This window comes from Lynx rufus, unplaced genomic scaffold, assembly GCF_022079265.1.
Source record: "Lynx rufus isolate CCGP_SWC_20201006 ecotype Redwood Valley unplaced genomic scaffold, mLynRuf1.p SCAF_5, whole genome shotgun sequence".
Lineage (NCBI taxonomy): Eukaryota > Metazoa > Chordata > Mammalia > Carnivora > Felidae > Lynx > Lynx rufus.
The window spans coordinates 1765003-1792252 of NW_025814867.1; the positions used below are offsets into that span (position 1 = coordinate 1765003).

The window sequence follows — 27250 nt, forward strand, 5'->3', positions numbered from 1 at the left end:
CTGTCTCCTTCTAAGGAGGACATCTTGGGGTACAGGGGTTGGAGTGTGCTTTATTGAGTCTTGCGTGGTGAGCACTGTGATGGGTGAGCACAAGGCCGGTTGCTTGTCTTCGTAGAGCTTACGGTCTCTTCGCTGCTAGTTGTTTCATTTCTGCTCCACAGCTGAGGGACCACACTGTTCTGAAGTGATTTGTAAAAGGAAAATTAAAATGAAATTAAGACAGCTCTTCAGAAAACTCAGTATTTCATTGTTCTGAGAAGAGTGATAAATTACATCTTCTTACTAAAAGCATTTATTTTTACCTTGCAGTCGCCCTTTTTCTTCCAAATGGTCTACAGCAAACCCATCGACTGTGGCTGGAAGAGGTAAACTGTCTTTTTCTAAGCAAGAGTCCAAGCATGTTGTACTGGATAACAAAGTAAAGCTACGTTAGAAGTCATGTTACTATTTAAAATTGTTTTCGGGGCGCCTGGTGGGCTCAGTCGGTTGAGCGGCCAACTCTCGACTTCGACTCGGGTCATGATCTCAAGGTCCGGGGATTGAGCTCCGGATCGGGCTCTGTGCCGATGGCGAGGAGCCTACTTGGGATTCTCTCCCTGCCCTTCCCTACCTCGTGCGCGCGAATGCTGTCTCTCAAAATACATAAACGTTTAAAAAAATAATAAAAGTATTTTCTCACCACGGGCCACATCAGAACAGTTTAAAAGTTACTGCTTTTAACTGTGTAGTGAGAACATCATCTTATGCAGTAAGCTAATACCACATGTGTACGTTGTACCTACATTTGTATACCATATACGTATACTACACACAGTATGTAAATGGGGTGTATGTAATTATATGCATATGATATACATATACTGTACAGAATAGAGTATAATCCAAGTTCCCTGAAGCACCGCTTACCTTTACTTGCAATGCACTCTTTTTTGTTTCACTTCCTTAAAATGTTGGTCATGACCCACTCTGTTGATTTCATGGCCTATTCATGGATCATAAGTCACAGTTTATAAAACTCTTCATTTTTAAAACTGAAAACTACAGACCAGAAATTGAATGGCTCAATTTGCTTTGCCTAAGAGGGGTAGAATTTGCATTATTTTCTGAATAACCATATGCTAGAGTGGTAGTTCTCCTTGCATGTCTCTGATAGTAACAAAAACACTGCTGTCCTCCGTGTATCTTGTACAGTGCTTCCTGTGCTTTATTTTCATGAATCAGTCATAGACACCGTCTCGTCATCTACAGAGCAGTTGTGTGAATTTCACCAATATAGAGGTTTTTTCCCATTTTATGCAAGAGGAAAGTGAGGCAGAAAAACAATGGGAAGACTGTCCAAGAAGATTTAGGGGTAACAGGATTGAAACGGAAGGACCCCGACCTGAAAATACTGCGAAGTGCTTTCCGGTGTCCGTTTGTGCACCACTCCCTCTTTGACCATTGGTCGTCATGGACTAGCTCGTCGTGGTTTCAAGTCGATGTAACTTCCGTACTGTTTGTGGCGATTTAAATCGTATACGCCGCCTCTGCTCTGTTTCCCGTAGTGTCGGCAGGCAGCAGCAAAGCCAGTTGCCTTCCCGGAAGCCTGCAGCGTTCACGAAGCGACATCGACGTGAATGCTGCTGCTGGTGCCAAGGCTCACCATGCTGCCGGGCAGTCTGCGCGAAGCGGGCGGTTGGGTGCAGGGGCCCTGAATCCGGGTTCCTACGCGTCACTAGGTAAGGCCGCTCTCCGTGGGGTAGCGTCCGTTGTTTTCTCCCTGGTCTCAGCGAAGTCAGGCGACCACGATATCTTAATCGCCTCTTGTCCATTCTCGCCAGTTAAGGATAGTCTGCATCTTTTAATAGAATTCCGTACTTAGGGCATAGTTGGAAGGTACTCAGGCTGCCTTGTTTCGACTTTTCCCTTGTCATCCTCCCGAACATCCGCATCAGAGGAACAGTTCTTGACTCCATAATTTGCCTATAGAATTTGCACCCTTCTGCGCTCCTGCCACGCCCAACCACTGCCTACTTGAGGAAGTTGGGAAGGGCTTTGGCCTTGTAGCCAGCTTCTGTTCCCTTACCACGAGAAAGCCTTTCGGGGATCTGGGGAAAGTGCAAAGCTTAATTATAATCAGAGTTGAACCATGTATTCCCAGAGCTATTTGGAGTTTGTTTTTTATGTTTATCGACTTCATGTTTTTTAGTTCATTTATTTAATAATCTTGACACGCAGCGTGGGGCTCAAACTCATGACCCCAAGACTGAAAGCTGTGTGCTCTTCCAGTGGAGCCAGCCAGGTGCCTCTGTGTGTTATCAACTTTAAAAGTTTGAGGCTGGTGATTCATATTGCTTATCTCTATTTTTGTGCTTCATTTTTTTTTTTTCCTCTTAGGTAGTATGGTAGAACCCTAGGCAGGCAGATCATTGGAACGCAGTAGGAAGTGCAGAGATAGTAGGATGAATTGTAGTACGTGATAAAGTGTGGCACAGCACCAGTCAGTGAGGAAAGGATACATTACTCGGTAAATAGGGTTTATAAAAATATAAAAATTTATTCCAGGGGCACCTGGGTGGCTCAGTCGGTTAAGCGTCCGACTTCAGCTCAGGTCATGATCTCACGGTTCGTGGGTTCGAGCCCCGCGTCGAGCTCTGTGCTGACAGCTCAGAGCCTGCAGCCTGCTTTCGATTCTGTCTCCAGCTCTCTCTGCCCCTCCCCCACTTGTGCTCTGTCTATCTCTAAAATGAATAAACATTAAAAAAAAATTTTTTTTTAATCCAGATGGCTAAAAAGTTGGAAAGCAACTTGATGAAACCAAAGTACTTGAGTATTCATCTCTTCTCAGATTGGGGAAGGAATTTCTAAACGTAAAAGCCAAAAGCCAGGAGGGAAAAGTCCCTCTGATTTCAGTCTTAAGTGTAAAAATATAAAATTGAGTGGCTGAAAACTTAAAGGGGATAATTATACCAAGAAATAAAAAAGAATATTCATCATGTTTTTAATAATAGATATTATTAGAGTCAACCTTGATATGCAAACAAAGGACGTATGATCAAATTATGATATGTACTTAAAATACTAGGCAGCCATTAACGAGTAGTATTTTCAACAAAGATCAAATGAATGGTACCTAACAATGTGATAATTTCATCATTTTATATAAAAGTATACATAGATAAATATATATGGACTGAGATGTTAAATATATATGTTAAATATATATGAGATGTTAAATATATATGGACTGAGATGTTAAATATATATGGACAGAGATGTCAAAAAGATGTCAAAAGTGGGTTGTTTAATGCTTTTAATTTTCGTAAAACGTTTCTGTGTTACAAAGTGAAAGGACAGAAATGTTCCCTTGTTAGGAATGCAGTGTGACTTGAGTATATGAAAACGAATCAACTAAGTACGCTCTATTAATAGAGTAATAGGACAAAACCAAAAAAACCACAGTTGTTTCAGTAGATGCAGAAAAGGCATTTGACAAAACCCGACACCTTTTTGTGAGAATACTAATCAACAAACTAGGAATGGAAGGAAAATTTGTGAACCTAGTGAAGAACATCTATGAAAAACCCGGGGCTAACATCATCCTTATTGTGACAGACGGGATACTTTCTCAAGACCAGCAGCAAGAAGAGAATATTCCACCCTTACCCTTCCCAACAACATTACCGTGGAGATTCTAGCCAGGTCGTTAAGGCAAAAAAAGACATCAAATGTGTCCAGATTGGAAGAAAAGTAAAACTTTCTGTGTTTGCAGAAAACATGATCTTATGTAGAGAAAATCCTAAGGAATCCACAAAAAAACTATTAGAGCTTAAAAATGAGTTCAGCAAGGTTGCAGAATACAAGGTCAGTGTACAAAAATCAGTTGTATTTCCGAATGCTAGCAATGAACAATTTGAAACAATATCGATTATAATAGCATTAAAAAGCATAAAATACTTAGCAATTAATATAACAAAAGAAGTGTAAGACTTCTCTAGGAAAAACCACTCCCATGTTTCTTCTTTACTTTCACACTAATAATGCTGCTGACACCAGACGTGTGGGTTTTCCACACCAAACAGTTCTCCTACACCAGCTGGGTGTCCTACATTTCAGTTCCGTTCTGACACTAACTATAGTAAGCGCAAAGCTCACAGGTTAAGGGCTCAGTCCCATAAGATTGCCCCTATCTGCCCCCACCCCAACACTTGAGGCATCACGTGCAAATCCAGGTTGTCACCCAAGCTTCTGACCAAACCAGCCATAAATCAGAGGTTCCCATAACCTCTTCAGGTTCAATTAATTTGCTAGCCTGACTCACAGACTCGAGGAAACAGTCTACTCACTAGATTACTGGTTTATTACAAAGGACTTGTAAAGGACGTGAATGGGCAGCCAGATGAAGAACCACATGGGGCAAGGTCCAGAAGGGTCCTTAGCACAAGAGCTTCTGTCCCCATGGAGTCACAGCGTGCCACCCACCTGGTACATTCACCAACCCAGAAGTCTGTGAACCTTGTACTTTGGGGATTTTTAAGGAGGCTTCATCCTATAGGCATGATGAGTCATTAACTCAGTCTTCAGCTTTTCTCCCCTTCCCAGAAGATGAAGAGTAGGGCTAAAAACTCTCAAGCTTCTAATCATGGCTTCATCTTTCTGGCGACTAGCCTCCATTCTGAAGCTCTCCAGGAGCCACCAGGAATCACCTCAGTAGAACAAAAGACACTCCTGTCACCCAGGAAATTATAGGGGTCTTAAGTCAAGGTATCTGTCAGGCACCGGGGTCAAAGACCAAATATTAGAACAAAAGATATCCTTAGTGCTCTTACAATTTAGGAAATTTTAAGGGTCTTAGGTGCTCGGTCTCAGGAACCAGGGGACAGAGAACCAAGGGCAAAATGTATACATATATATATATATATATATATATATATATATATATACACACACACACACACACACACACATACACACACACACATATATATTTATATGTGTATATATATATATTTATATGTGTATTTATTTATTTTCACACTTGTTCACTGAAAACTATAACCTATAGTAAAAAATTAAATAAGATCTAAACTGATGGAAATACAGCTAGGTTCTCTAAAGACTTAATATTATTAATATAGCAGATTCACCTACAGACTCCATGTAATCCCTGTCAAAAGTCCAGGTGCCTTTTTATAGAAATAAGCAGATCCTAAAATCCATATGAAAATGCAAGGGATCAAAACTAGATGAAACAATTTTGGGAACAATCTTGAGAAAGTCGGTGGACTCAACACTTCCCAATTTCAAAACTTAAAGGCTAAAGTAATCAAGTCTCTGTAGTACTGGCATAAGGATAGACATAGAGACCAGTGTAATGGAGTTGAGGGACCAAAAATAAACCAGTATATTTATGATCAGTTGATTTTTTCACAAGGGTGCCAAGACCATTCAGTGGGGAAAGAATTCTTTTCAACCAGTGGTGCTGAAACAACTGGATAGCCGCTTGCCAAGGAATGAATTTGGATCCTTACCTCACACCATATCCAGAAAGTTAACTCAAAATGGATCAAAGACCCAAATTTAAGAGCTAAAACTATAAAACTCTTGGAAGAAAACATACGTGTAAATTTTTGTAACCTTGGATTTAATAATGTTTTCTCACATACTACACCAAACACACAAACCATCTAAGAAAGGAGAGATAAACTGGGCTTCATCAAAATTTAAAACTTTTGTGCTTCAAAGGGCACCATCAAGAAAGTGAAAGGACAGAACAGAGAATGAGAGAAAACGTTTGCAAATTACGTATCTGATATTAGGGACTTAGATCCCAATTACATGAAGAACTCTTAGAGCTCAGTAACAAAAAGACAATTAAATTTAAAAGTGGGCAAAGATTTGAATAGACATTTCTCTAAAGACAACATATTAATTGCCAGAAAGTGCATGAGAAGATGCCCGCCATCATTAGTCATTAGGAAAGTACAGATCAGAAGCATAATAAGCTATCCCTTCATATCCACGAGGGTGGATGTTACCAAAAAGATGGACAGTAACAAATGCTGGTGAGGATAGACAGTACCAAGCGCTGGTGAGCACTTAACGTGGTGCTGGTAAGAACGCTGCTATGGCAACAGTTTGGGAGTTTCACACGAAGTGAAATGGTTACCATGTGACCTAACTGTTCCACTCCTTGCTATATATCTAAGATAATATGAAATATACGTTCTCATAAAAACGTATACATGAGTGTTCATAGTAGCCGTGGAAACAACCCCGATGTCCATCAGCTGGTGAATCGTTAAACAGGTGTGTCCATACAGTGGAATGGAATATTAGGCAGCCATATGAGGGAGTACGTTACATAGAGGTACTAATGCAAGCTTCGGGATGGGTGCACCTTGAGAGCATCATGAAGTCAGACACAGACATTTACTGTTTGATTCCATTTACATGAAATGTCTAGAATAGGTGAACCCACGGAAATAGAAAATAAGTTAGTAGTTGCCAGGGGCTGAGAGTCAGGGGTATAGGGAGTGATTCCTAATGGATGCAGGATTTCCTTTAGAGGTGAGGAAAACTTTATGGAATTTGTGATGAGGGGGGTTAATATACTAAAAATACTGAATTGTATACTATAAAAAGGTGAACTTTATGGTACAGGAATTATAGCTTACCTTTTTTTAAGTGGGGAGAACACCGGAAAACAAACATAAAACCTATTTATCTGGAGTTTTCAAAATAAAAATGTGAGATTTAGTGTCTATTATTTTTATTAGCAGGAAAAACATACAATATTTGAAACGTTTTAATGTGAACTAGGAAGGCAGTTGGTAACATTTTTTTCCTTAAGAAAGTCTGTAATAGGGCTGTGAGATGGATTCAGTTTATTTTGGTTCTTTGAGGTTTGAATCACACATTTACTTCATTACAGAAGGGAATGGTGTCCCTCTATCCTCTGGCTCTTTCCAGGGATAATGGATTCTCCCTTCTTCCTCTCTCTTTCTTTTCTGTTTCTCTATTCCTTCCTCTCCCCCTCCTCCTCTCCCTCGCCCTCTCCCGCTTCCCCCCTCTTCTGCCTCTCTCCTCTTCCCTCCCTCCCTCTCCCCATTCACCATCACCACCAGGGTTCTTATACACATGTGACTGGTATACTCTCTTTTCTTCTACTTTGAGTCTTCTCATAACTGGACACTTATGGATCCGAGGAAGTGTTCCGTTGTTTTTCAGCGAACACTCAGTGAGCACTTCGGTTTTGCCAGGCACCCCACTTGGTACAAGAGGTGCAGAAATATATGCTTCTGTACTCAGAGTCTCTCAGTCTAGTGGTAGGTTGCTAAAGGATGAGCCGCTAGAAGCTTGTTGTGTGATATGCGTTTAGCATTTAAAGTCCCAGGGAGGCATCAGACTGGAGGTGTTCAGGAACCATAGTGGTATAATGAGAGCAGGAGACATCCAGTGGCATCGAGATGTTGTGGTTTGCAACTCAGGAGAGAGACCTGTGCTTGAGAGGAGAGTTGGAAGTCACTAGAGATGTTTCTTACTATATTCTTTCAGTGTTAAACAGTACGTTCCTTAAAGCAATTGCCACTGGGTTTTTCCTCTCACCTAAGTACTGAATCCTTTGGGCACAGGCATATCACGAGTGTCGGATTTCAAGAAACTCCGAAGACCAAAGCAAGAGGTTTGCCTGATGATGGCAAAGGTCCCAGCTTGGGATATAGGCTTCACTAACTTCTCTCTCGGCCGGTGAAAATTAAATTCATTACCGATTCTTTGTTGTTTTTATCTTTCCCTCGTGTGGGCACCTCATCTTATTTAAATCTCCTAGTATGTTTTAGTTGAAAACATATGTATATGTCTGTATTATGAATTGTCTTCTTAAAAATAATGTTTCTAGGGATTGTAAAATTACTGTTTTCTAATATGCTAAGTTTTCCTCTGTTCTTTGCTTGCTCTTTCATCAAAGAGGATACTTCTGACAAGATGGATGGTAAGAACTTCCTTTTCTAATTCTACTAAAGATTTTTTGGCCCTTGGATCCTATACAATATCTTCATTCTCTTAATTTCTGAAAATAGACTGTTTATTTAGCAGCAATTTGATATAAAAATAGCTACATATTTCTCTGAATTTGGGGTTAGGCATATCCATTTTGGGGTTTCCCAGTCTACTCAAGTACTAGGTTACTGTTTGTTGTAAGTAAAATCAATTATCTTAAAATTTTTTGCCTTAGCTCATAGAACTAGTCTCGATTTCTTAAGTCTTCCTCTGAAATAGAATCAGACTCATAAAAATGGAAAGGAATCCCCTAAGTCATTTGATTGAACTCTTGAGTTTCCTAGCTCTGATAGATTCATACGGTTATCTGTGAAAATAAAATGCAAGTCACAGATGCTTTCTTTTTAAGAGTGAGTTTTAACTAACATTTAACCAGAACTGAACTTTAAGTCTTGCCTTTTTAATTTCAGTATTCAAATGAATATAGTTTATCTGTAGTTGCTCAGTTCAGTGTGGTGTTTTGTATCTGTTTGGTATTTTTTTGTCTGATACTACACAACGTATTATCTGCATTTTCCCTTCGCTTCATCAGATACCATAATGTTGTGTAGGAACTTGAGCTTTTGTTAAGAACTTGTAAGAAGATACTCAATCTGTAAGTCTTAGTAGGAGATCGAGGAAAAATGGAGAACTGTGTGGTTTCCTGTTTATTCCTTCACAAACTCAAATAGATTGAACTTCCATTCCAATGAAATGGAAGATTTATTTAATCTTGGGTTGGATACATGACATGATTGTCTCTGTGCTCCTCTCTATGTTTAAAGTATTTCATAAATTAAAAAAATTACTGAATGAAATGGAAGTCCACCAAAAGATAGTTTCTGTATTTTAAAACCCTTTAGTACCACTTCTCGCACTGAAATTGTATGTCCTTAAATTATTCTCATTTTCCAGATTAAAATCTTTCCTTGTTTGGGTCAGAAACATAAACCTGTTTGAAGAATCATCTGTGTCATGTGATGTGTTACTCTCAATGATGTTCAATCCTATTTTTTTTTTTTAAATCTGTCTATACACATACAGAGGTATATCTATTACTGCCCTTTAGTAGTAGTGAGTTATGATATTTTTACTTGTTCATTTTTGCTACTTTTCCTTTACATCTGAGGGAATGTATATAAATGTTGAGTACACAGCTAATGGATTGATAGGTCTCTGTAATGCTTCGATGAAAATAGTGGGTTAATGAGGCCTGGATCATGCATTTGGCCCCCGTGTTTGTCAGTTTTTCTAGTTCTTTTATGGATGGCTTTTAGAAAATGCACAGGAAGTATTATTTTATAAAAATCTTCATTTCAAAGAAAGCAGTGACAGGACTGCATCTTTCTTGGGTGATTAGCTTCTATAATTTTCTTCACCATTTCAAATTTTGAGTGTGAAATGTCACAGGTAAAAGTGTTTGTTGTGGGATTTTGCCATTTTCATTTGTCTAGTTTCAACCTTTATTGTGCTGTGTGTCATTAGGTTACTTCAAATTTTGTTTTCTCTCAAACGGAATGTTTTATAAGTTAATTTAAGGCTATCAGACTAGAAGATTTTTTTTTTCACTCTTTCATTGTAGTCTTGGGTGGGAGGTACGAGTAGATCTTAACATCAGCATTGGCAGAATTTGTTGAAATGTTATTGTTTTATTTCTCTTATTTAGGAGCAACATCTGAAGATGGTAAGAATCATACATTTTGTTAGTAACACGAATACCTCTACATTAATATTTTCATTAGTAGAAATTAAATATCACAAACTAAAATAGGCTAATTTGCAAAACTGTATAATTTGACAGCCATGACAACTTCTACATTTTATGTTTGGTTGTGTTAGTTACAGATGTGGATTGTTTTCTTTAGTTCTTCATCTTGAGCTTTGCTTTGTATCTTGGATCATCTCGTGCTGGGAAAACATAGTTGCTTAACGTGTTTAATAATATCTGGTATAAAGTTAATAAATAGTTTCTTTTTTTTTCAGCAGCATCATTAATGTTTTTCTTTAATTTTGTGTGTTTTTTTTAATTTATGCTAATTCATTTATACTTTGGGGGAGCATGCTCCATTGCTTTATCATGAGGGGCTAAGTGCATTTATTTAGTCCGCTTTTAAGTGTGTCTTTGATTTAGAAACAGTGGAAAGTTGTATATATGATTTGAATTGGGGATTACAAAAGCTTCGTAGACATACCACTTTATTTTACTAAGCCTGTTTACTTTAAGAAAATAATTATTCACTGCTTTTGAATTTGTGGAAAGGAAAAAAATTCCGTGTTTCAATTTATACTGCCTGAAGGCTGTCCTATAAACCTCTGATTTTGAAACACCTTTTTTCTCCTGAGTTTTACATGGATGACCATGTGGTACAAAGCCAAGTATATTTAACATTTTTTTGGTCTCATATTTACTCTGATGTATTTGAAATGTTTTCATATTTTAAATTTTAAATTGGAGTACTCTATAAAATGGTTTCTGGCACGTTAGCCTTGTAATTTAGAATGATAGTATCAAAATATTTATTCTCATTTCCTTGTTGTGTTGGATAAATTCTCCATTTCAAAAATAATAATTTTGTCTTTCTGTTTTGCTTCTTAGTCGGGAGAACATTGTATCCTACTTTAAACAGACTCTGTAAAAGGGTAAAAGGCCTGAACTATGGGCTTATTAAGGGCCTTGAAGAATTGAGAGCATAGGACTCACCAACTAGACTTCTGTTTTATTCCTGGTTTTTAATCACTCTCTTATCTTCTGTCACTCAGTTCTTAATTTTGTAATTTGTCCTTACTCTTCATTTATTTTTTTCCTGACTAATATGGCCATACCAGGCTAGCTAGTACAGCGATTGCCCTACGAATTGTACCTTTTAACCTCAGAGGATTGTGAGCCCTCTTTATGATTGCATCCAGTGTGGGTTCAGATTTGATAGTGGTTGAGACTGCTTACTGCTAATATATTTTTTTACTAATGACACTTAGTACTTTGAGAAACGGGATCTCCTTTGGTTCAGGAGCTCTAGAAATAGATGTTTGTGGCTTGGTTTTGTGGAGGGGAATGAGGCAGTGGTAGGGAAGGGAGTGCGGCCGGGAGGTGGAGAAGGAAACATACCGAGAAAAGTGCCAGCTCTTATGTGATAGGTATTTCCTCAAGTTGTTTCATAAATGAAATTGGTTGGGGGAGGAGAATATATCTATCTATAGTAATCTGATGTTTAGCACAGGATAAAAAACTAAATACTTGACCTGATATCTCTTCTTGCAAATCTAGAAGTGTATTTTCAGTCAAAAGAACTGTTTGGGTTGTTGGTTCTAAGAGTAGGCTTATATTTAAAACTATAGTCTGTATTTCAGAATAAACTAAGTTTCATAGAAATTGAAATTTTAGAGTTGGAACTGCCGGTTAAGAAGCAAGTGGCATGCCTGTGTAAATATCTTAATTATAACTCTACTGGACTAATAATACCAAACTAAGAAAGGAGATCTTTTAGTGTGACTTTATTTTTACCCTTGAAGAAAAGTTAGCTTATGGTGCAGCTCATAAAAAGGAGTATACATTTTAAAAATTTAAGGAGAAATATAACCTCTCAGTGACGGTTACGTTATGACAGAATTTAACGATACTTGAAAAGCACACCCAATTAGAAACTTAGAGTGAGAATTTTTTTTTCTCCTCATTAGTACGTATTATTCTAGAAAAACGTCTTTAATTACATACGTAAATTTATTCCTCAGGCCGGGTGAGAGCAAAGCTTTCAGCAGCGCCCCTCGCGGGCATGGGAAATGCCAAGACAGATTCTCGAGGAAGAAGTCGAACCAAAATGGTGTCTCAGTCTCAGCGTACGTATTGCCTATGCGTCCTCCCGGATGTGTGATACTTGAGGAGAAGCGTGTTGCTTGCGTATGACTGACTGTCCTAGGCGCTTGAGCAGTGGGTAAAGACAGAGCTGACTTCCAGACACAAGCCGCATACTGAGTTCTTGTTCTGTACTTTAGGTTCGTCATCACCTGACAAAAATGAAGGTATTTTTTTTTTCAATGTTTTGGATCAGTTGTTGTGCATGTTCTGGAATTTTTTTGAGTGGGTGTCGTCTTGTCTTTGGTGTGTTCCTAGGGCTGCATCATTGGTATCTGCCACTTAGAAAGAAAATACTTCATCTGCTGTACAAACTTTTGCATGGAGATATTTTAAATGGCACAGAACTCTTAGCCTTAAGGTTTTCACGGTCTACTCAAACTTGCAAATGTAGAAAATTGTGCTTTTTAGAGGCAAAATAATCGCCATGTGTTAGCATCTAATCTGGTTGCATCTAGCTAATGCTGTTCGAGGACAGATAAGCGGGTCTTCAAACTCACTCCAAAATCTTTCAGAATACAGTTAGCGTTTGGGACAGGTATATACTGATTTATAGTGAGGAAACATAAATTGAAATGTCCAGTTCTATTATGCTCCTTGTTAAATTTAAGATTTATATTTACTATTTCGTTGGAAGCGGAGTTCCTCATAAGTACAATTATTAAAAAGCACAATTTTGAGGTCTAGGTAAAATGAATGATTCATTTCTACATGTTCCTGAACACATTTATGGCATTATTAATTTAAAAGAGTTTTTTCCTGTTCTTTCTTTATCAAGAGATTTTCATTAGCCCTTGGCTCTAAAAACAGAGATTTTTTTTCTAGGGAAATAATTTGGGGGTTATTCTACATACTTGGCCATTTCGAAAAGAAATATCTTTATCTTTCACGGTGGTTTAGGCAATTTATAAAGATACAGATGCTCTGTCTGCTTTCTTATTTGATTCCCGAATCCTGGAATCCAGCAAAAGAGCTGGGCTTGGAGGGAGCCAGGCGGTGATGACTCAGGTCCTGCCAGCGGGTTCTCCTTTCCTCCTCTTTCCGAAGTCAAAAAATCCAGGCAGAAAAATGATGGAACGTTCAACAAGAGTCCTAAAAATAAAGAAATGCTTGGTAAAATTGGTTTGCAATTTGAGGATTATTTATAAATAGGAAGAATGGCAAATGTCCTCTGGGTAAAGGCTCCTCTCCCAACCAAATTAGGAATAAATCATCCACAATCTTCCCTGATACTCCGTATTTTTATTTTTATTTTTTTCTGGATTTTAGGAGTAACTTTTTTTTTTTTTCTAAGTTTTTGTTTGTTTTGAGAGACAGAAACAGCACTAGTCGGGGAGGGGCAGAGAGAAAGGGAAGGGGAAAATCCCAAGCAGGCTCCAAGTTGCCAGCACAGAGCCCGATTGCAGGGCTTGAACGCACAAAGTCGTGAGATCACGACCTGAGCCGCAACCAAGAGTCGGACGCTTAACAGGCTGAGCCAGCCGGGAGCCTGGCTTACCTCGTAAGTAACTCAGTCTGTAGCAGTTGCAGCAGAGCAGCTTAGCGCCTTTCTCCTCCAAGTGTAGTATCAGCATCACCTGGGAGCTCGTTAGAGATGCACAGTTTCGTGCCACCACACACCTCCTGAATTCAGGCGCTTTTTAACACGGTCGCCAAGTGAGCGTGTTATAGTAAAGTCTGAGAAGTGTCCAATTCAGATCATGGATTCTGGGGCCATACTGCCCACATTTGAATCATGGCTCTTCCAGTTCATTTAAAGTCGCTGTGTTTCTGTATTTTTACCTATATATATGTTTTTTTAACGTTTATTTATTTTTGAGACAGAGAGAGACAGAGCATGAACGGGGGAGGGTCAGAGAGAGAGGGAGACACAGAATCTGAAACAGGCTCCAGGCTCCGAGCTGTCAGCACAGAGCCCGACACGGGGCTCGAACTCACGAACCGCGAGATCGTGACCTGAGCCGAAGTCGGACGCTTAACCGACTGAGCCACCCAGGCGGCCCTGTATTTTCAGCTATAAAATGAAGAAGATGATCTCAGAGGCTTGCAGTAATTCAGTGTTGTAGTACATTTAATATCTTGAAGACCGTACCTGGGCCCAGAAGAAGCATTATATATTTCAGCTGATAAAATTGTCCTCCTTGCCACTATTAACCATATTAACTATAACTGAAATCTAAACTCCTGCTGTGTACTTTTGTACCTTTTATTTTTATGACCTTCAGGAAACAAATAAATAATGATAATGTTAGGAAATTTAAAGCATAAAGAAGAGTAAAGATAGCAGACCAAAACTGTCTATATCTAGGATCTTAAGGATAAAATTTAATTTGATGTGAGCTGTTTTACTTAGTTCTTTTCTAAAGGAATAGCAAGATGGAACTTGTGGCAAAGATTCAAAGTGCTTTGTGTATGGTTTTCTAATATATTAAGGACCTCCCTTTTAGGTATTTTGTAATTACTGATCACGTCAGTAGGATATAGAATAACTATTTTACATTTGGTTTTTCACTTTGAAACCCAATCTACAATACTTAGAATCCTTTACGGAAGTATGAGAACATAATGACAGGCTTTTTAGACCTGGTAGGATTTTAAGATCGGAAGACTTGCTCCCTATAAAATCACTCAGGTTTTAAATCACATTGGAGAGGTTTTTGTTTGCTTGCTTCCTTATTTATTCGAGTGACTGTATATTCCATTCTAGATCCTTTTGCAAAAGGAAATTGTGGCCCCGTATGATTTGACGCAAGTTTCTTTACAACGTACTTGCACAGAAATATCGCTGTGACCTCCGTCTTCACTTTGTTGTGAAGTAATTCATTAGAGTTTGCGTGGTCCTTCCATGGTTGTAGATTAGCATTTAGGGAAAACATCATGGGTCAAAGCAGGTGTGTTCTGATGACTGATCAGAGTAAATAAAAGCAGACCCATTGGAGAGATTTCCAGGTCTCTAGTTACACGTGAGGATGGCGTCTTGTGTTCCTGTCGGTAGCGACTGGTTGTGTACAAACGGCTGTGCAGCCCGTCAGAAACTTGGTCTCCTCACCCCAAGCCCCTGCCGTTTGTTTTTGGGGTTTTCTCCTGTGCATCTGAAAGAAAAAAAACGTAGCTTTTTCATGTATGCTTTCTTCAGCTCTAAGATGTTGTAGTTCTTCTTTACCTGTAGTTTCAAATTAAATGTTTAAATAATAAAAAGTTAAACATTTAATTATTGAGATTATAGGCCGTTAGCAGAAGGAAAGCTGAAGAACTTACATTTATTTTTGCACTTCATTTCATCTGCTTTGTACATGAGTGTCTGATTTCAGCTGTAAAAGCTACTCAATGTACTGCTTTTGTTACAGACGTCTATGGTTTAGGGAGTTTTCTTTTGAAGTTTGCTTTTTTTGCTTCAGGGCTTTTTTATTTTATGAGAACTGACTAAAGCTTTATTTTCATCTGCCATTCATTTTAAATCTGCTCCTTCCCTCTTCATGGATTATAATCCTTACCCTAATTCTGCCTTTACACTTGTTCAGGATCACAATCTGCTAATACCATTGGTGGTAAGAATCTATAGACTTTATGTGTGCATCTGTTGTTTGATCACCTGTTTTCATTATCGAGAATGGGTTCTATTCAGCAGAAATTCTCAACATCATATTCCATCGTGGTGCAACCATATTGGGGCAAAAATTGCCAGTTATCTTTGGCCTGTCTTTATCACTAAAACCTTGACTTGTTGAAAATATCCAAGTGGATCCCGCAGCTTTTGACATTCAAAAGCAAAGGAGCTTTAGTAATGCCTTGAAAATACCTTGTAAAAAGTTCTAAAATGGTAGTTTGAGAATTTTAGGTAGCGTGAGAAAAATTAGATCCCCACCGTCAGGTTTTGCAAATTAGAGTATTTTCCAGTAGCATGCCGCTCCCAGGTACAGCATGCCCTTTTTCATCAACTCAGTGGTTTTCTTAGAAGAAGCAATTAGCCTTGGCAGTTCTTGGCTGGGAAATGAGCCTTGGTGTTATCTCCTAAGTATAAATAACTCCAAAACGAGTCCTAGGCATTGGAATTATCACACTGTTGGTTGAGGTCTGGATTTAGTGGAGAAGAGAGGCTAATGATGAAAGCAAAATAAACACTGCTGATTTTATTTTCTAGGAGAGGGTATAAATGAGTTTAAATAGAGGGTGAGGTTGCATAATTTTGATAAATACAGTTAATCCAGAACCGGTGGAGTGATTACTGTACTTCAGTCCTGCATGTTTCCTCTCTGCTGAATAGACCCACACATTTCAAGAAATTCTCCGGTCTCCTACCAACACCTTCACCCCTTAAAATTTATATCAGTTTTAACAGAATATCATATTGTATGTGTTCATTCAGCTCATTATTTATACTTTTTATATCGTTGCAAGTGTTCCCATAAAATATTCCATTGGCTTATCTTGCATTGTGAGTTTGTGGCATGTTGGGTGTTTGGATGTTTTGGTGTGTATGTTTAGTTTAGATACTGCATGGAGAAAATAGGTGCCTTGTGGGTATCCTTAAGGTTATAACTGAAAAAAACCTACTTTGAAGATTCTTCACCTGAAACACCAAGAGATAATTCAAATGAGCCATCGTTTTAAAGTAGAGTTGAATAATTTCCCTGTAATAACTTAGAATTACTTCTATTCAAATAAATTGTTCATTTCATTGGAAACACTGCTTTTATACAGTATTGCTATAACCAGTGGAGGATAATTTAAAATTTGTGTGCTGATAAAGTTTGTGAATTAAGCATGAATTTAAATCGTATTCAGCAAGACCATGCCAAGAAAACTACAGTGAAGGTCACAGATCAGCAGCCCTTGGACAGTATCCAGCCGGCCTCCATTCATGTATTGTTTGGTCCACACACCATGATAAAAATGAGGAACTTTCAGAGTTTTCATTTTTTTTACAAAACCCTAAAACCTGGCTAGTATTGCCTCAAGACACAGCTGGCTGGAGCTGGAAAGTCACCACTCCCTGCCTCACACTCAGTGCTCCTCCCTCATAAACATCTCCTGCTTGACCACATTGGCACTTGAGTCTTTGGGTTTTGCTCTGTGGAAATGAAATAAGATTATCAAGGTGAGCAGTGACTGCCCTGTTGGTGAAGAGAAGTGATGCCCAACAAAGGGGAAAAGTTGCTTTCATTTATTTAAGTGCAAGTTCACCTTGTTTATAACGCTACCATTCAGAATGTAGAATTAACTTACATCTTGGAGTTGACCTAGTTTGTTTTCCCGTTCAGTGCAGACGTAAAATGTTTTGATTGCCGAGGAGCCCATCTCTTAATCCTTGCCCCAGTCTCTGAGATTTTGTCCAGCGCCCTCTCTCTTTTCCCCGGCCCACGTATCCTCTGCCTTCCAAGACTGAGAATCCCTAGTTGGGAAGGGGTCGGACTTCTCTGACATTTGCTGTTAGTTCTCTTTTACTCTCGGTACTTCTGCATCTCCACCCAAGATCCCTTTGCGGTTTGAAGGCAAAAAGCAAGTTTCTTTTTCAGCCGGCCCAATTTTATAAACCTTTAAAATTTAATTTTGTAAAAATTAAAAGTATACATAGTAACAAAATTATTTTGTTATACCCATTGAGAAGCATCTCAGAAAGGCCAGCTGTTTCACAGGAAGCAAATGTTTATTACATCCTTAACAAAAAAATAGAAATAACGTAATGACTAATTTCGTTCCTTATAAATACATAGTTTTAATATATAGCCTCAGCCACATGAGATGTATTGTCAGATAAGTTATTTTTTTTTTTTTGGAAATCCTTTATGCTATTTGTGTTCTGAAACAAACCTACTATTGTTAGTGTTGCCCTTATTAAACATAACATCTTATACCCCCCAAAACTGAAAATATGTTTTATATGATTCACTCTTCAGTCCCAGTATACACAGCATACCTTTTTTTCCAGGTTATGATTCTATGCACAAGTCTTCCTCAGTCCATTTCCTTTGAACTTAGAACTTGCCATACTATCCCAGTCTCCTCAGGTGTATTTCTTGAATTTTTGCCCTTTCAACAAGTTCTCTTGGAATTCACGTCGTAACACTTGCACGTGTGTTTGGTGTTCAGCTGGCAGCCGGTCCGGGTCTCCGGGAAGAGTTCTGAGCACAACAGCCCTCTCCACTGTGAGCTCTGGTGTTCAGAGAGTCTTGGTCAATTCCGCCTCGGCGCCAAAGAGAAGCAAGATCCCACGGAGCCAGGGGTGTAGCAGAGAGGCTAGTCCGTCTAGGCTGTCCGTGGGTAAGGTCTTCTTTGTGAGACTTGGGGCCTCTTCTTTTGTATTCCAGGCTTGGGTAACAGTGAAGACTTCAGCTGGGTGCTTGGAAGCTAGAAGAAAACAACTGAGAGTTCAGGGAGAATTTAAATACAGGTTGTAAATTGAATTAGGTATTTTACCTTGAAAGTATCATTTTAAAGTGTATTTTACAGCTTTTTATTTGCGGCCTACTTATGTTTGCAAAATACTATTTTACCCTTCTAATCTCATACAAACTGGAGGACTGTATTCAAATTTATCTGTATCGTATCCCTGGTAATACTTTACCAAGAGTAGTTTCTTCTCAGCCTTAGTACAACGTAACCTATTAATCAGTTTTTGAGAAAGAAAACTAAAATGAACATATCAAAAATGCAAACTCCGTCTTTTGTTTCCTCCCTTTCTCTGCGGCTGTTTCTTTGTACCAGCCCGAAGCAGTCGTATTCCTCGACCAAGTGTGAGTCAAGGGTGCAGCCGGGAAGCCAGTCGGGAGAGCAGCCGGGACACAAGTCCTGTTCGTTCTTTTCAGCCCCTCGGTAGGTACCTGCGCGGGTGTCGGGTGCGTTTCTTGGCCCTGTTAATCGCCATCAGATAACTTCCGTGTACTTAGGGCTTAGCTTTCTTCATCGACTGTGTCTTTCTTTGCCTCTCTTTTCTGCCCTGACAGAAGAAAGAGTCGTAAGGAAATTACAGGTTTGGCAATTCCTTTGACATTTACTTGTTGAAATGAGTAGGCTAGACCTTGTATAAGCAGATTGTCTCCGTAATCAAGTAAATAGCACATAGATTTGGACTACAGGATGTGGAGTTCAAGATTTATCTTAAGAAATAAACCTATAAAATTTAAAGGTAATAGCTAAATATTTACTCATGTGAAGTATGGACCATTTCATTTGATAAGACAAATGCTGTTGGTTTTTTCAGCAGAAATACTAACATTTCACCTTAGATATTTACCAGAAAGAGTGCTGCAAAATACCATATGAACTACTTACTAAAATGGCTAGTATATAAAATAGTATTATACAGGTTAGTCGTTGTTCCCCATATATTAGCTTGTGTTGTGTCACTGCTGTAAAACCTCTGTGTTCCTGATTATAGAGATTATGCTATATCCTTCCCTATAATAGTATATTTACCTCAGCTATAAAAATAGTAAGTGATTTTTTAAACTTACAATTTTTGAGAATAATCAGGCAGAATTTTTGACATTGAAATGTTTTAGAATTTCTGCATGGTCTTTCAGCTTTTTAACTAGTACTTTGTTTCTATATACATACCTAAAGCCATTTCAGATTTTTTCTTTTAATTCCACAAAATAGAGATTACTGTAATACTTAGAGATTTGCTCTTCAGATTTTGTGACTTTTAAGTAGAACATAGTTCTGCACATGGTGCAGTCCTGCCAAGTGGAATTATTATTTCCTTCAATAGACATGTTAGTGTAGAACATCCAGAGGTTAAAGTCTTGTTCTCTGGGCCATTTGGTTCAAATAAGTCACCGGACTGTCGTGTACCGACCTAGAAAACCCCGTTGCGCTGGGGACACAGATAGGGCCATCCTCGGCCTTTGATGTGTGTGTTCTAGTTCCGGGTGAAGAGTTCCCTTCCAGTGCTTTGCCAGAGATGTTTTTAACTCATATGCAATAGTCATATACAGTATTTTTAGTTCATATGCAGACTGTGTATGTGTATATGCACACATGCATGCGTATAGATGTACACGGTATATGTTCATGTGTGTATGTTTAAAAATGAAATAAATCCTACGTTTGTATAAAGTAAGCATGCCATCTTGAAGAGTTGAAGAAAGTGAGTGGGCGTGTGATGGTTTAAGAGCCTGTGCTCTAGGGTCAGACGGCCTGGGCTCTGTAACTTCTGTACCTGAGTTTCCCCATCTGTAAAAGTAGGACATGAATAGCATGCACTTGTTAGGATTGTTTTGAAGAAGCTGTAAATGAGAGAACATAGGCAACGGTGCTTGGCACACAGTAGGCACTTGGTCATCTGACCAAGCTCTGACTGCTTGCCTCGAAGTAGTTCCCTTGTTCTTCTGTGGCAGAGATCTTAGATGTTTTTAATGGGGTAACACCTGTCTTTGCATAATGCCGTATTGCAGAATTATTAGAAAACATGAGATATCAAGAAGAAAACGAAATCTGTTTCTGTACCTTTTAAACCTGTGCAGTAGTCAGACATGAGAGGAAATTTATCACCAACCATGAATCACTTAAAAAATAAGCCTTGCTACTAGGTCTTTTTAAAGAGAAGTGGTAGCTAGCCATTAATTTTCTAGATTCATCTCAAAGCCTCCATTTGACAACTTAAATCACTTAAATTTCTATTATTAAAGGAAGCTGTTTTCCTGATTCTAATGAAACATTCTATTTGGGTCAAAGAAGGTTAGATCTTTTAATCCTGTAGTTTTAGGAGAATTGATTTTCGTAGCCCTTTTATTTACATCTGGATGCTGCTTCGTGAACGTAGCAGATTCGCCCTCTTGTAAGACGGGTGAGGAGTAGCCGCCTCGGAGATCAGGTTAGCCTTCCCATCCCCGTTGTCTGTGGTGTCTGCCTGCATTCTGCCGTGCTTACTGGGTTTACCCGGTGAATCTCTTTTTTCACCTCCGACTTGAATGTCGCCATTCAGCAAGTGAGCCCCGTAGTTTGCTATGCATTCAGCCGTGGCACAGGGCCGCTGTAAGGGCTCTAAAGCATCAGAAATAAATCAGAGCTGAGCAAAGCTGAACTTCTCTGGAACTTGGACCCTAGTTTCCATTTACTTCTGGAGCCAAGTTTCACAAAATAGGCTTATGTTCCTACAAGAATGTGAGTGGTGCCACTTACCTCTTACCTTCAGCCACCATTGATACCATAAAATTTTTCACAAGTTTTCATCCATTGGGCATGTTCATATTGACTCAACCGTCACCATTTTAAAAATTGTTTCAGGTAGAATTAAAACTATGTGTTATGTTTTATTAACAACAGCAGTGACCTTTTAGAGTCTGATTAAACATTTTGAACAGCATTCTGTTTAATCCTTTGTCTCAATCCTTTTGATCATTTTTGCATTCATTAAGGTCCAGTGGCAAAGGAAAGAGTGATTCATGTAATAAAGTGTTTTGGGGGCACCTGGGTGGCTCAGTTGGTTGAGCATCCGACTCTTGATTTCGGTTCAGGTCATGATCTCACAGTTTGTCAGTTTAGTCCCCACGTTGGGGACTAATCCCACTGCTTGGGATTCTCCCTCTCTCACTTTCTCTCTGCCCCTTCCCTGCTCACTTTCTCTCTCTCAAAATAGTAAATGAACTTTTTTTAAAAAAGGAGTTTAACTGCTCTAATTAATATATCTGAAGAGGGGCACCTGGGTGGCTCAGTTGGTTAAGCGTCCGACTTCGGCTCAGGTCATGATCTCTCAGTTCAAGGGTTCAAGCCCCGCATCGGGCTCTGTGCTGACAGCTCCGAGCCTAGAGCCTGGAGCCTGCTTCGGATTCTGTGTCTCCCACTCTCTGCCCCTCCCCCACTCACACTCTGTCTCTCTTTCTCAAAAATAAATAAAAGAACATTAAAAAAAATTTTTAAATAAAATATATATATATATATCTGAAGAAGAGTAACTTTCTGACTATGAGTAATCTATTTCATTAAATATTAAAATGAATCTTTAATATTTATGTAGGAAGAAGATGGACTTTATGGTATTGTGAAAATCGGGGTTTTAGTGTATGAAACTTAAAATATGCTAAAATGAGACGTAGAGAAACATGACATAAATATAGGGAGACCTTTTGTAGGTCTTTTGATTGTATTATTGATATCCTTTTTTTACGTTCACATGTCTTTGATATTTAAATCTTTTACCGAATGCAGAACTTGTATTCTGTGAACCATTATGGAAAATGTTTGATTAACGTAAGTGAGGTATGTTATCTTTTGAACGATGTGAAGACGGTACATGTACCGTTCGAGAGCAAAGGCCTTGAAAGAGTACAGGTACCGAGGTGTATCACTTACTCGTAGTGTGGCTTTGATCACGTTAATTAACGTCCCTGTCTGCTTCAATTTGCCCATCTATGAAATGGAACAGTAATACCTGCCTCATTGGGTTCGGGACTAAAGGATTTAGGTGTATTATTGGTTACTAGTTACCATGGTGGTTTTTTTTTTTTTTTAAACTACGGTGTTCATTTTTTTGTCTCATGCTTGTACTTTCGACATTTCCTTCCATTTGAATACTTGCTTTTTTTTCTGTCTCCTGTGGGCTTGTGTCTGTCCCCTTAGGTGTAAGATCTTCTGTGTGTCGAGGATAATGTTACGGTGCTGATGTTCAATTGCCTTGCTTGGCAGTATTCTGATCCTTACCTATTACTAGTAATACCCGTGTTGACTAAGTCTCCTTGCCTGACTGTAGTGCTGCCACTATTCCTTGTTTCTGTGGTAATAGATGAGGTTTGTATGGTCCTGTTATTCCAGCCTCCAGACACCATTCCAGATCTACTGGTGCCCTCTACGCCCCCGATGTGTATGGGGCCTCAGGTGAAGGATGAGTACATTTTCACTATCATCTGTGCATTCATCTCAGATTTTTGTCCTTTTCAGTTTCCATTGAATGGTATATTCGTGTTTTTAAATCACTTTGTGTTGGTTTAAATTTGATTTGTCAGATAATAAATCATCTGTGTATTTTTTTTTTTAATTTTCCCCCAAGTAACTTTTTCCCCTCCCACAACCTTATTTGAGCATTTTTCTCACTGACAGATAGCCTTTTTGTGTGTATGTAATCTAAGTTACGTCATTTTTAAACATGGAATTGTTTTCTGTTCTCAATTATGTACTTCATCTTTGTACATGTTTTGGAAAAAAAAAAAACCAAAATGGTGGATGAAGTGTTTTAATTGTAAATGATGGTGCAGAAAGTAGTTGAGGGGGAGAATCCATCTCTGGTTTGTCTTTACATACCTCAGAGTGTTGGGCACACACTAGGTGCTTAACAGATGTCGAATGGCATATCTTAGTTGTAGAATGAAACCCTCTCCTGACGGAGAAGAGACAACAATTGGCGGGTTTTCCCTGTAGACTGGTGTAGCTTCACTGAGTTCCCTCATCTTCACTGGTTTGAGGTTTGACGTGTGTTCTAGACTCCTCCATGGCTCACCTGCATGGCTGAGATTTGCCTGGCTGATAGAGCTGGATTAATTGCCAGGGCTGTAGATTCACAAGCCCTTAGTTAGCCACCCATGCTTTCTTCTATTTTCTGGTCATAAATGTATCATAGCTACTGTTCTTTAAATTTATTTTCCATACACTGTCAGAAATTTAATTGCCTTTACCATTTTATTTGACCAAAGACCAAAGGTACCCAGAAAATACAGAATTGCTTTTAAAATGCTTTGCCCCATTGGTTTTTTTTTTTTTTTTTTTCCCCTCCCCTCCCCTTAAGGATCTTGAAGTTTCCAATGTGACACTGTTACATTTATGACTCTCTCAAAGCTCTTTTCCTCCTTCTGATGAATTAGGTCCAGGGTATGGGATGAGCCAATCGAGCCGACTGTCGTCTTCTGTCAGTGCCATGCGAGTCCTGAACACAGGCTCTGACGTGGAGGAGGCCGTAGCAGATGCCTTGGTACTCTTCTCCATTTCCTTTTCGTTAGAGATATTCCAATTACGAAACTCACGTGTGGGTAAGCCAGTCCCCCAGTGTGGGGAAGGTCACGGGGAAAAGCTGGTGGATTCAATCTAGGAAGATCAAACGTGGGCCAGGGAAAAAGCAGAGTTGTGTCATCAGTTCTTGGTCCCTGTTACTCGGTCAGAATTTGAAGCGAGGGCCAGAAGTAGTTGATGGGGTGTCAGGAATATAATGTGAATATTGATGTTGTTAACATGAGGATGTTTGGGGGGCACTGTCGTCCACGAAGAGTAAGGGCAGATTTAGTACATAAATGGGTGCACTGCAGGCATACATTTCAAGGCTTGCTTCACGTTTGGAGTATTTAGGCATTGTTTTAGTTCGGGGTAGGATTTTATTTAGTCTTACTTGCTTGTATTTTTCTGAGCTGAGAGAAGCACCACTTCAAGACAAGTTATAATTAAGATACCCTCCTGGTTTGTTATGCCTGACACGTTAAGGAGTGAGATTTAAAAACATCATCTACAGATCCATGATAGTTTGTCAGAAGAGTGCTGTCCATATATCACCATTGTTTTTCTCACTTAAAATTATGAAGGGAGTATCATTTGAAACAGTGAATACAGTTGGTTTCTGCCAATCTCCCACATCAATTCGGTCTGCACTTCCTCTTTCAAATTATATTAATCCCATCTATATTTAAGAAGCATTTACTCAGTTACTTATCATAACTTATAAAAGTCCTCATCTTTGTTCTGAAATAAAAAAAAAAACACGTTGTGCCTTTTAAAACTGTGTATCACATCTTAACCAGTGTTGCTATAATACAATTTACGCCACATGTATTTGGAAAAAACTTTTAAAAAATATCTGCTGATCGTAGCTGTAGTATAGGAAATGTAATCACATGTGTAGTTCTGCACTAACAGTCTGTAAGTGCGGAATTTTCCCCTTTACCTCCGTTATTTAATTTTTTATAAATAATACAACTAGGTAGGAACTTTGTTCTCTTGGGCATGGGATATATTGATCACATCTTGTTCTGACGATCAGTCAAGTGCTTTAAATGTACTGTTCCTAATCAACGTATTCCTTAAATCATGTTTTCTAGTTTCTTTTTAGATGGAAGATGTACCAGTTAAATTGTGCTCACATAGGTTTTATGAATTGAATGGGTTATTTTTGAACTATTACTTCTAATACTAAGGTGTGTTTGGATTATATAAGGGGTATTTAGCCACCAGGGCTAAAAGCTAAATCCCAATAATCTCCTTCGGTCTGCTTCCATTATTTGCATAGTTTAGATATTCCAGTGATAACTATCAACTTCTAGAAAAAAAAAACTTGATTAAGCCTAATTTGGACCTGGGGAAAATCATAGAAACAAAGTTAACTTTGGAAACGACAAAAGGATCCAATTAGAAAGAAAATGTTAGTTTCTTTAGGAAACTGGTTATGGGAATATTCTCGTAGCTTAGGACTAAAGGATATTGCCAAGGTTGAAGATCTACTCTGCTACTAAGCAGTTTTTATGTATCTGTATACAAACAAAACTTACTGTTTCTGATTATGGGCATTGTTTATGCCTGCTTCATTGTGCTGTTTAGCAAAATGTTCTTCATTATTTTCAATTTTTCTCTTTAAAAATTTACTGCGCTCAGCTCTTAGGAGACATACGGACTAAGGTATAGACATTGCTGTTTTCTGACATCTTATGATACCATAACTTTTTTCCTTTGCTTCATCAGTTTAACAGATGATAGTCTTCTATAAAATAAATATTCAAGTGGAAGTAATAAGATCCTTTAATACACCCACTTTTCTGTATATATGCTTATTAATAGGGAGATACTGGCTGGATAGAATGTCCTGTGGGGGTTCTTGTCCTTTAAGCTTGACTGCTCCATACAGATGAGGGGATACCATTGACACTTACGTCTGTAACAAGACTGACCCTGGAGCCCAGCACAGGACATAGCACATTATCACATTCTAAATTAACTTGGTGTCTCTAAATCAGTAAGAGGCATTTAGTGATGGAAATGTCTTTATAAAACTGTTTTGAATTAAATTCAAGTTTGTTTTTTTAAGATTTTAGACTTTGGAGAATTTACAGCCATCTGGAACTGTTGTAAATTCTTGTGCTTATTAACATGTTTCATAGAAATGTCTTCACTGTTCATTAGCCTAAATTCAAATACCAGATTATATAAAGATGTATCTCCAATTCTTCCAAGGAAATCTCAAATAAACTATTTGCTGATTTCATTTTTAGTATGCAAGGCATAATTAGCAGTTACATATATTAAACGGTAAGCTTCAGATGTAAAGAAATCGAATCTAAGTGGACTTTCTTGCATTTATTGAAATAGTATAGACACGTTGGGGAAAACATGGAGGGCCCTCAAGGAGCTTGCCTCCTAAAAATAATAGTAAGCAAAATAGGTTCTCATCATTCTCATGATGTCTGTATTTTACTTCTCTAGGAGACTTGAGGGTTGGGTGCAAGGGAAGAAAGAGTGACAAGAGAAGCAGTAGCTGAAGTAAAAGGGAGACTAGAGAAAAGAGAAGATACACAGGAAAAAGTAGAAGTTCATATAGGAAAACGTGGTTTTCTGACCCATTCTCATCCTTTAAAAAAGTAATATTCAAAAAAAATAATGTTCTCTTCTTACCAACTCAAATTCCCAGTAATTTCTGTCCATCTATAATATATACTAGTCGTTCTTTGGTTTCCATGAAAAGGAAAAACCCACAAGTTGAGCACTTCTCACTTTACATACATGAACTTTCGTGTAGTCTTATTCTGTTTCCACTATATCCCATCATTAAAAACTATTTCATTGTCTACTAACTTCTAAAACCTGTTTTCTGAAGCAAAACTAAATATTGAAAATAAAATCAGTTATCGATTGATACAACATTGATAATAATTTTATTATTACAGTGCTTAGACGCATGCTTGGTACTGATTTAAAAAAAAAAAAAAAACAGTCCTTTTGTGGTCAGTAGAAATTGTGAAATACCAGTACATTCTTTTGGCTACTGCTAATGAGAGTCTTTATGTGTAACAGAAAAAGCCTGCTCGAAGAAGATACGAATCCTACGGAATGCATTCAGATGATGACGCCAACAGCGATGCATCGAGTGCTTGTTCAGAACGCTCCTATAGCTCTCGAAATGGCAGTATTCCTACCTACATGAGGCAGACGGAAGATGTGGCCGAGGTCCTCAATAGATGTGCCAGTTCCAACTGGTCAGAAAGGAAAGAAGGCCTCCTGGGGCTACAAAACTTGCTAAAAAATCAGAGAACGCTAAGGTGAGTTTATTGTCTTAAAATAATTGTCCTGTCAGGTTCGCACTTTCAACTTTGTTCCCAGGACACTTTCAAGATATTCGTATGGGAACAGACTTGTTTTAAATTCAGAAGGTGATACCAAAATATTTTCCCAGTCTCCAAGGCCATCTGTATTATC

General features: G+C 38.5%; 1 protein-coding gene across 8 annotated transcripts in view; it reads left to right on the forward strand.

Moving 5' to 3' along the window:
• The window catches only part of CLASP2 (cytoplasmic linker associated protein 2), a 182194-nt gene that overhangs the window by 97652 nt on the left and 57292 nt on the right, over positions 1-27250 (forward strand). For all 8 annotated transcript variants that reach the window (XM_047098781.1, XM_047098785.1, XM_047098782.1 and 5 more), the window contains exons 17-23: positions 310-365; positions 1545-1718; positions 11749-11853; positions 17960-18130; positions 18575-18682; positions 23665-23771; positions 26849-27093. In XM_047098781.1, coding sequence (XP_046954737.1) covers positions 310-365; positions 1545-1718; positions 11749-11853; positions 17960-18130; positions 18575-18682; positions 23665-23771; positions 26849-27093 — 966 coding nt within the window. The remainder of the gene's footprint in view (positions 1-309; positions 366-1544; positions 1719-11748; positions 11854-17959; positions 18131-18574; positions 18683-23664; positions 23772-26848; positions 27094-27250) is intronic.